Source organism: Poecilia latipinna, unplaced genomic scaffold, assembly GCF_001443285.1.
Source record: "Poecilia latipinna isolate Pla-1442-1.1 unplaced genomic scaffold, P_latipinna-1.0 Scaffold902, whole genome shotgun sequence".
NCBI lineage: Eukaryota > Metazoa > Chordata > Actinopteri > Cyprinodontiformes > Poeciliidae > Poecilia > Poecilia latipinna.
The window spans coordinates 226,868-236,496 of record NW_015113518.1 but is presented as its reverse complement, the minus strand read 5'-3'; the positions used below and the strand labels follow the sequence as shown (position 1 = coordinate 236,496).

Sequence of the window (9,629 nt, the reverse complement as noted above, 5' to 3'; positions counted from 1 at the left end):
ATAGATAGATAGATAGATAGATAGATAGATAGATAGATAGATAGATAGATAGATAGATAGATAGATAGATAGATAGATTGACGTAACACCGGAAATTGCCTTCACTGTAAACAACAACCATCCTTCACCCATGTTATATTGCCACGGTTTATTTTTTATTTCATTATTATTAATAGCGACTTGTCTTCTCCTCTCACCATCCCCCTGGCCGATAATTCAAGATAACTTTGAATTATCCTCCTGCCTCATTTGTCATAGTTCCAGATGTTTTTAGCTTTTTAAATCATAAGTAGGTGAACTGGAGCTAACTTTTTCCATGTCTTTCAAATTCATTTATTTTTTGACAATCCTGGGGGTGACTGCAGCTCCTCCAAAATAACATTTCAGCAGTGATTGTTCAATGTCTCATGTCTATGCTTTTATTTTGAAGGAGGTTTGTGCCGTTTCTTTTCTTCTTCTTGACATTCGTCAGCTGATCCATTTCCGTTTACTGTTGAGAGCGATCATTGATGATGTGAGTAGTGACTTAAGTGAATGTTAATTATCACTACTGACAGCGTTGTTTAGCTGCTAGTATATTTCTATAGTTTTATTAATGTCTGTTTTACTCTTAATGTGGTTGATTTTGTATTAAAACTAGCATTTAACCTTGAGCTTAGAGCTTTGAGCAGTTAGAGTCTACATTGTTTAAACAGCACTTATGACAGAGGGGATAAATGCCGATATTTAGGTCTTTTTACTCACTTGTGTTAATTGTTATATTTACAAAAGTAATTTGGAAGTTTAATTTCTGCATTTTCAGGAACTGCTTCACTATATATGCATAGTTGTACAGTTCTTCAGCAAAGCCCTTTAAAACATCTGATGGCCAGCGCGCTTTCTGACCAAAGCCCTGTGGTCAATTAAGCAAATCCTGCAACAGAGGTCAAAATCCTCAACAGCTATGATTTTGTACCAATTTTTGCATTTTAATCAAACACTACGATATTTTTACACTGCACAGCTGTAAAACAAGGGATGTAAATTAGAGATTGATCAATATTAGTTATTCAGCTACAGCCATGGGTAAAGAGTAAATATACTTTTTTTTGTTCAGATTTCAAAGGTATTGTTCCAAATATTGACAAGGTTCATACTAAAGTTTTCATGAACACAACAAAAGCCGTTTTGACAATGAATGGAGGAGGTTGAGTTTTATTTGGAAATCTGACAGGTATGGCTGAACAGTGAGTTCTCACTTTGAACAAAAAAACAAAACAAAATCAAGACAGCAGCACTACAGGTAAACAATACTAGTGTCTGAGAATGTCATATCAAACATAAAACCACACATTATGCACTCAGATCTCTCACACAGACACACACACACAGTCATCTTCATGTGAACATGTGGACGTCCTCCAATAATAATCACACTATATCCAGAGGAATTCCAAGCACTTAGAACAATTACCCACAGTGCAATAAATCTAACTATACACAGATAATTTATATATTTTATGTATATAGGGTATTTCAATAAACAGTATTCCATTTAGACGGCTTCAAAATCCTCATAGCTTTCCATAAATAGTGACAAAAAAATCATCTGAGATTCAAAGATGGTCCCCGAAAAAGAACATGAAAAAATAAAATACTAGTGTGCACAACTTTTCAGCAGTCTCAAAAAAAACAAAAAAAAAAAAACAGATAATGATTAAAACCCACCAACAAAAGTCAAAAATTAAAAGAGGAATGGGTGGAGGGAGGGGTAAACGTTGATACTCACACTCACAGCACAGACTGGTTACTACATTTACTGAGGATGGGACGACTCTGGATCACTGTACAGTTTAAGATTAGACGATATAATCAGGCAGACTGTCCACACATCATCTCACAACAAACAGTACATGTTCATGCCCGTTCTGTACGCACAAGACCTGACACAACCGGATGGCTTAAAACAAAATGGAGTAGATCACACCTAAAGAGGACGAGGCTGTCGAGACCGACAGCCAGCATGTTTCTGCCGCCATCCCATCCTGTCAGATCCGCGGGGTGTCATGGAAGAAGGTGAAACTCTCCTATTTGTTCGCGCTGCTTTGATGTGGAATGAATGAGATGGTGGTTTTGATGGAGAGAGACACTTATTTTGTGGATAGGATGAGGGCCACGATCAGGCCGTAGAGCCCCAGCACCTCGGCGAAAATCAGGATCAGGATCATCCCCACGAAAAGCCGGGGCTGCTGAGCGGTGCCCCTCACGCCGGCGTCGCCCACGATGCCGATGGCGAAGCCGGCTGCCAGGCCGCTCAGGCCCACGCTCAGTCCGGCGCCGAGATGCAGGAAACTCCTAAACAGAAGACGCAGGAAAGAAAAAAAGTCTTAGTTTATACAGCTGTGAATTAAGTTTATATCTAAACTGGCCAGAGATGGGAAACTATTTGAGTACTAGAAAAGCTGATGCACTTCATTTTCAGTCTATAAATGCAACAACCAATAACATGCACTTTGATGTACTTTCTCTAATAACATAAAAACACGATAAGGGTTGGCGATGTGCATTAATGTGGATAATCCTGTAATTTCTTCATTTTTATTAAAAACTACAACTTCCATTAATTATTTGTGCTACAAACATTATACAGAAATTAAATCTGTCCAAATCTGAACTAGCAGACCCCAAAGTAAACCAGGCAGGAAAAAACATGATTGGTGCATCTACATTAATTAGACAAGCAATTACAAATACTAAACAAAAAAAGTGTACATGGTAAAGCTTTAGGCTAGATACAATCTCAAAGTGACCTAATTTCACACCTGTCAACCAAGATAAACACTTGCATAAGATGCTGATGAGTTTAAAACAGTCAACTCCATAAACATTTAGAAAACTCTGTTTTATATCGACTGCTCTCACAGCAAGGCCAGAAAGAAATACTTTGTATGCTGTTAGTAACGGTATTTAGAGTTTCTAAAACTAGCAGGTCCAAGTTTTAGAAAAACTACAGGTTGTACATCAGCAACAAATCCCAACAAATATTTTTACCAACACCACTCCTCCAAAACAGACACTCTTGCAGATTTAAGTTTATTTTGCGCTTAGTTTGAGCAGCCTTGTTAAACCCTTAGACAGGTCTGAACAGAAAAATAATGTTTCTCTGGTAAGAAGAGGTTTTAATTGATTTTGTATGTATTAGACTACCATCATTAAATCAGATAATCTTTGCATATTTCAGTGTAGTATGACTCAAGTGAATCACTCCTTGCTTGGGTGTCGTTTTTTTTTCTCTACCTAGTTTAGAAGGAATGTGTAGGTTTGATTTTTCATCTAAATGGATGTAAATTAATATTAGGTTCTGATAAAGAATACAGTCTATTTGGGAAACAAAATGCCTAGTCTATTTTATTCTATTACATTCACCAGTTCTCAGCTCTCCAAGCTGAGAACACACCAATCCCACAACTCCCAGCAGGACTGATTATTCCTAACAGCCTCTCTAACACGTTGAATCTGTGCCGTTTCAGCCATTCTGGTGATGAGAGATGGAGATCTTTCTTTTCCTACAGAGCCATACCTTCTGGCAACTTACACAAAAATAATTTTAAACATCCTCTTTTTCAATCTGTGCTTTTCCAGACTCAATTTGTTTGGGTTCAGCTCTTCACGTTCATTTGACACGACATTAACTGATGAAAGACGTATGAACAGCGTCCTTTCCCAGCTTTAATTATTCAATCTGGAATAATTAAACCCTTAGACAGGTCTAAGGGGAGACAGCAGGACACAAGGAATGGAAAAGAAGACAGGAGGGGAAGGATGGGATGGGGTTAGGGAAGACAGGAGGAGAAAAACACAGAGGGAAGGGAGAAAAGAAGGGTGAATGGATAGAAGGACACATGGAAGTGGAGGAAAAGAAGAAAGGACTGAAGATATGAGGGAAACAATGGAGGAGAAGAAAGAAGAACAACAGGAGGATGGAAAAAGGCAGGAGACAGAAAAGAAGGACAGCAATGGAGGTAGGACAAGGAGATATAGAAGAAAAGCCAAAAGAAAGAACAGACATGGAAGGACAGAACATAGAGAAGGACAATCTGTCCCAGAAGCTTCAGAGAGCAAAGAGGAGATAAGGTGCTAACGTTGTTAGCAGAATCTGGATAGATGGCTGATTATCTGGGGACTACGTTTGCTACAATCCCGAAAGCAGGAAGGCATTAGCACTGGTAAACGAGCTGATCATTTATAAGCCAGAACCGTGAGCACAGCAGATGTTTTCCTTACTTGTAGAGACTGACTCTCTCCGAGATGTTGTTGGCTATCAGCACGGCGACCACCAGCCCGTAGATGGCGATGATACCCGCCATGACGACGGGGATGATGGACTTCATGATGAGCTCTGGCCGCATCACAGACATGGCGGCGATGCCCGTGCCGCTCTTCGCGGTCCCATATGCTGCTCCTAACGCTGAAACAAGACACACAAGACACCCATTAACTCACCTTTTGACTACAAACTCCCTTCACGCAGATGAGACACCGCTTCATTTTCAAAAAGCGACCTGGGTAAACTTCAGTCAACGGTTGCGGCTAAATCCCACAGTGCAGCGATGCAAGCCGGTTAAATGTCAATTCTCCAAGGAATTATTAAATATTTAAAGAGATCCTCTCTAAGCTTAAACTGATGTCATGCATGTGAGCTCTTCCAGCAGTTTTCCTCTTAGCCACTGTCACTCCGTGTTTTAATAAAGTCTCAGCACGCTGCTCCAATGTGCTGACGTTTAACGGAGTACACATGAAAGTTAAAAAAACGATTTATCCGCACAAGGTGAGCGTCCTCTGAGGCCTGGCCCTTTAAGTCAGACCAGAAACATGTATTTTCAGTCATGAAGCATCGCAGATCAAAGCGCTGCTCCTCACATCTGCACATCTGTCGCTGTGCCGCTCGCATCACAGATTCATCTAATCCCGCCGCTCGGGGCTGCGGAGCAGAGATCAGGTCAAGAAAACTACTCATCACTGCATGCAACTTGGTTATTACAGAATAATTCAGAAAGGTCAGTTTGCAAACCAAATAAATATTCAAGAAAAGTTTGGATCTCAAATGGAACTGCATTTGGCTGAAGGGTTCTTACAAAGTGAACCAAAACATTTTTTTTTTTTAAATAAAAGCAGGATGAGTGTCAACATCTGGAATTTTTAACATTTAGTTTCAGCCAGCAAACAAACTTCACTTGTGAAGTGACGCACACTATTCACCGCACTTTCTGGCACCTGGGTTTATTTTGATTTATAGAAAAATAAATCCAGCTGGTTCTCACTGATGAAAACAATAACAAAAAAAACGCACACACAAAAAAAAACTTAGCACAGCCCCTACGAGGGATGCATCTTATTAATGTATTGTAAGTGCAGGAAAAAAAAATAAATAAATAAAAAGAGATTATGAAGGTGATGCATCTACAAACTGATCATGTGAAAACTTTAGGTTGGACTTCAGTCATCTCAGAAATGATGATGCTAACCGGTCCAACCCTTTAGGCTGTGTTCATACTAAAACTGTAGGATGACAGTTTTTATAACTTTCTAAGGACCTTATTGTGACAATGCTTTAGAGGTCGTCAGGTTTATAATCCACATGTCACAAATCTGGCAGCAACACAATAAAGGTTGAATAAAAGCCGTGCTGCTGCTCGTTTTGGCATTTGGACAAATTTGGAGCAGAATATTATATTTATAATAAGAAGAATCATAGACAGGTTTATTTCCCAAACACGTAAATTGTATTTAACATAGTTTAATAAGTTATTTAACACTCAAAGCAGGAGGACTTTAGCCTGCATACATGACAATAGATGTTTTCCTGTTGGGGGTATCAGTCATGTAAAGGGTGAACCACACCGGCTGTGTCGTCCCTTCAAAAGCAGCTTCAGCTGCTAGTTTGGGTTTAACTCTCAAGCATTTCCAAATAAGTAAAAAAAAAAAATCTATTACACGGTTGGTGATCCATCTCATTCATTGGCAACATAATCAACAGTTAATGTTTTTGGTTTAGCAACACTGAGTTTGATTTGCTTGAAGATGAGACAATCTTTTAAACAAACCAATTAGTCTGTTAGATAATGTTTTAAGCCACATAAATACCAAAAGAAAAAGAAGCAGAACTGATTCGACATGTAAACAACACAATTCCTCATTTAAATGTCAGAGTCACATCCAAATAGAATAAATATTCAGTAAATCTCCCTGATCTGGTCATTTGACTGCAAGTTTTTGAAGCTTTAGCTAATCATTAAAGCTCAAATGGAGGATTTTGGATGTATCCCACTGAAATGTGTCTTATTGCAACTTGAGAAAAACACATTTTCATGAACACTCAAAGTTTTCCCTTCCTCCACAATTGTAGTGTTTGTTTTTTTTTATCCTGCTCCAAAAGCATTGTCTCACACATAAAAGGCAGGTCTATTTAAACCAACAAAGAGCACCAAGGGTTGAATGTAGCTGTGTTTTGAAATTTACAAATGCACAAGAAAGGCTTTTTGAAGACGTTTTGTCCTCACTGGTGCAGAGAAAAACTACACCGTCTCCCTCCAGCTGCCTGACGGGTGAGCAGGTAAACATTTAACGAACGTTTGCGTTCTCCGTGATCCGCTTTGTCGGTTTGATGAGGAAACCAACCGGTTTAGACTGCCAGCGCTGTAATCGAGTGTGTGCCAACACAATAACTTGATGGTTTGTTCCTCTGTAGCGTCGATACTGAAAAACCTTTCCAAGAACAACATCATGCAGGCAGGAAGCGCTCTGAAGTTCAAACAGCATAAAGCTCATTAAAACGGTATCCTTTCTGCTCACGAACCAGCCTGATGGGTAAAAGAAATAGTGTAATTCAGTCAATTGCAGCTGGGCTCAAATGTGCAGGACGTTTATTGAAGTTTATGTGTTGAGAACAAGATTTAGGAAAGTAAAAAAAAAAATCTAATTTTTTTTGGCTGCAGTATTAGTTTAAAAAAAGAAAAGATAATATCAGGCAACATCCTTCTTTGTGTGTAAAATGAACTCATGGGACCTGATAATGATCTTTGGATTAGTACCAAGTTTTATATTTTAAATGATTCCCAATGTCTACTGTTGGTACATTAAAGAGATTTATACCTAGCTGAAACTCTATCGTGTGTTCATAGACTTGTATTAAATGTAACCGTTTATCCCTCACGTCTTCATTAATTATTGATGAAAGAAATAAGTGTTTTACATTAGCTTGAATCAAAAGTTACATTATATTTCTTCACATTTTCTCAACACAACCAGCTTCGTGTTCAAGTGGAAGTAGTTCACTGCGCATGCACAGAAGGCTGTGCAAGATGAATGAATGAATCATCCCTTTAAATTGTCGCTGTGATGTTTAGGCCTCCATGTTCCTTTCCTGACTCGCCTTCAACAACAAACCCAAAAAAAAAGGATCGACAAGAGTAACCATTAACTTGACATCCGTTTTTGTTTTAATCCATTCAATCATGGTTCGTTACATGTCATGTGCTGAGAAAGAGAAGCTGCCACCTCACTGACTGTGTGCGTCACCAGTCAGCAGCAGACACGATAACAGCCTGAATTTAATGTCAGTGGCTCCACCAGAGCAGAGGCAGGCAGCTTGTTCCCACTGTCCGCTGCAACAGCAGCAGAAAACTTACCCCGCCTCTACCTCGCATCATCCCCGACAGGTGTGCGAGCCACGACCGCCACCAAAAACCAGCAACGCTGTTTGTGTGAAGGCAGCGGTCGTTTCTAATTTCAGCCTTCGACACCTGGCTAAGCTAGCATGAAACAAAAGGGTGTCAATTTGAGGAGGAGGAGAAGAAGAAGCTGGTTTAGTTACCGCTGAAGACCATGGCCGCAGAGGCTCCCATCACGGCGAAGAAAGGTGAGTACTCGGGGCTCTCCTCAGAAGACATTGTCACTCTTCCCTTCGGACGACAAAGCTAGACGGCACAATATCCTCTCTTTCTTTGGCGGGGGGTTCCCCTGTCCCACCGTCACCTCTGGGCAGCTTAAAACACCGCGAAACAGCGAGGACAACCAGCGATGGCTCCAGTGGAGAAGAGGAAAATGGCGAAACGGAAAAAGTCACATGACCAGCCATGGCGGAGGGATCCAAGTGAGGCGAGGCGGGTGTGTCCGACTAACAAATGTGAAATACTCACTCGTTGATTTATATTTAACGGTCAAACGTATGTGGAATATTGTAATTTTGAATTATTTTTGAAGTAAATCTCATATAACCACTGTTGTTGATGTTATTAAATGAATTAATGTGTGTCATTTTTGTTTAGTGGTATGTTCTGCTGCAAGTGCACTGACTGCAGCTGAAACCAGTCGTCACTACAGGCTGGCGTATTAATTATTAGTACCAAATGTTCACTAAAAACCAACAACAAACGGCAGCGCTCTCTATAATTTAACGTGGAAAACCAACTACCGGATCTTATAATAAGTGGTTTTCTCAGTCTCAGGGACTAGAAACAGAGCCCTAAGGTGTTTGCGTCAAGGTGACACTCCAATGAAGATGAGTATTTCTGATGTCAGCGGGTGTATCACTTCGTCATTTAATGCTCTCATTTGACAAAACTTTGAATTTTTTTTTTTTTTTTTTTACAGTATTGTGTCTTTTCATGTTTCTTTCAAAGATGTCTTTCTTCGAGTAAGGTCATGTCTTAAAGTTAGCAGGTTTAATTTACATTGTTTTGTGAAATTTGCATTAGATCCTGAGATGGTGAACAAAGTAATACGAAAATAAATAAAGTTAAAAACATATTAAAAGTCATACCAGCAGGAATACTTTTCCACAGAAGAACACCAAATGTTAAATGCAGACATTTTTTTCGTTCTTGGTCACAAGTTTAGCTTCGCCTTTGATCCTAAAAACAACAGCTTCAGGCATTTATCTCATTATCTCATTTTAAAGGCTTTGATTACTGAATGAGTGATTCTGCACTCAATCAGTAATCAAGTAATTTGTTACAAATTACTTGTAATTACAAATTACTTACTTGTAAGTACTTTGTAGCACAAATTACAAGTAATTTGTGCTACAAGAATACTTTTGTAAGACTTTTTTCCTTCTACTCTAAGTGTAGACTGGATATAATGTCTTATTTTATTTTCTGAATAATTCTGTAGAACCTGTTAACAGAATTGAGGCCTTTGTTTCTTCATGATAAATTACCAGACCTTTAAGATTAAAAAGAAAATGTCTAATAGATTTTTGTACTATTTTGAAATTCCTCAAGCTATCATGTGGTTGTACTTTCACAACAGTTTTTAAAAATGAAAAGTGAAAGAGGGGCTGCAGACAATACAATGCACACACATGACAGTCAGTAGCCCCTTTATCACATGGGAAAGAAATGTGCAATCAGTTTCAGAGCTCTTTCATGTGACCAGTTCCTGTTCAAAGCACGAGAATGTGGTATTTGCCATTTGCAAACTTTGCTTTTTGATATTCTAAAGTAAAATGTTTAACAAGAATGAAGGAAAACCATTCTTTTATTATGTATTAGCTTTAAAGATAAGTTATTAAATAATTTTCCAATTTAATACTTGGGGAAAAAAAAATAGATGACATACTTGCGCATCAAATAACCAATCATCAAAAT

The 9,629-nt window shown here is 38.8% G+C and overlaps 1 protein-coding gene across 1 annotated transcript; it reads right to left on the bottom strand.

Annotated features, from left to right (window-relative positions):
- Positions 1-1,898: 1,898 nt before the first annotated feature.
- Positions 1,899-8,115, bottom strand: atp6v0ca (ATPase H+ transporting V0 subunit ca). The gene is made up of 3 exons (XM_015048767.1): positions 7,853-8,115; positions 4,264-4,447; positions 1,899-2,334 (listed from the first exon to the last, which is right to left on the bottom strand). The coding sequence occupies exons 1-3, from the start codon at positions 7,926-7,928 to the stop codon at positions 2,130-2,132; spliced, it is 465 nt and encodes a 154-aa protein (XP_014904253.1). The 5' UTR covers positions 7,929-8,115; the 3' UTR covers positions 1,899-2,129.
- Between the last annotated feature and the right edge of the window lie 1,514 nt (positions 8,116-9,629).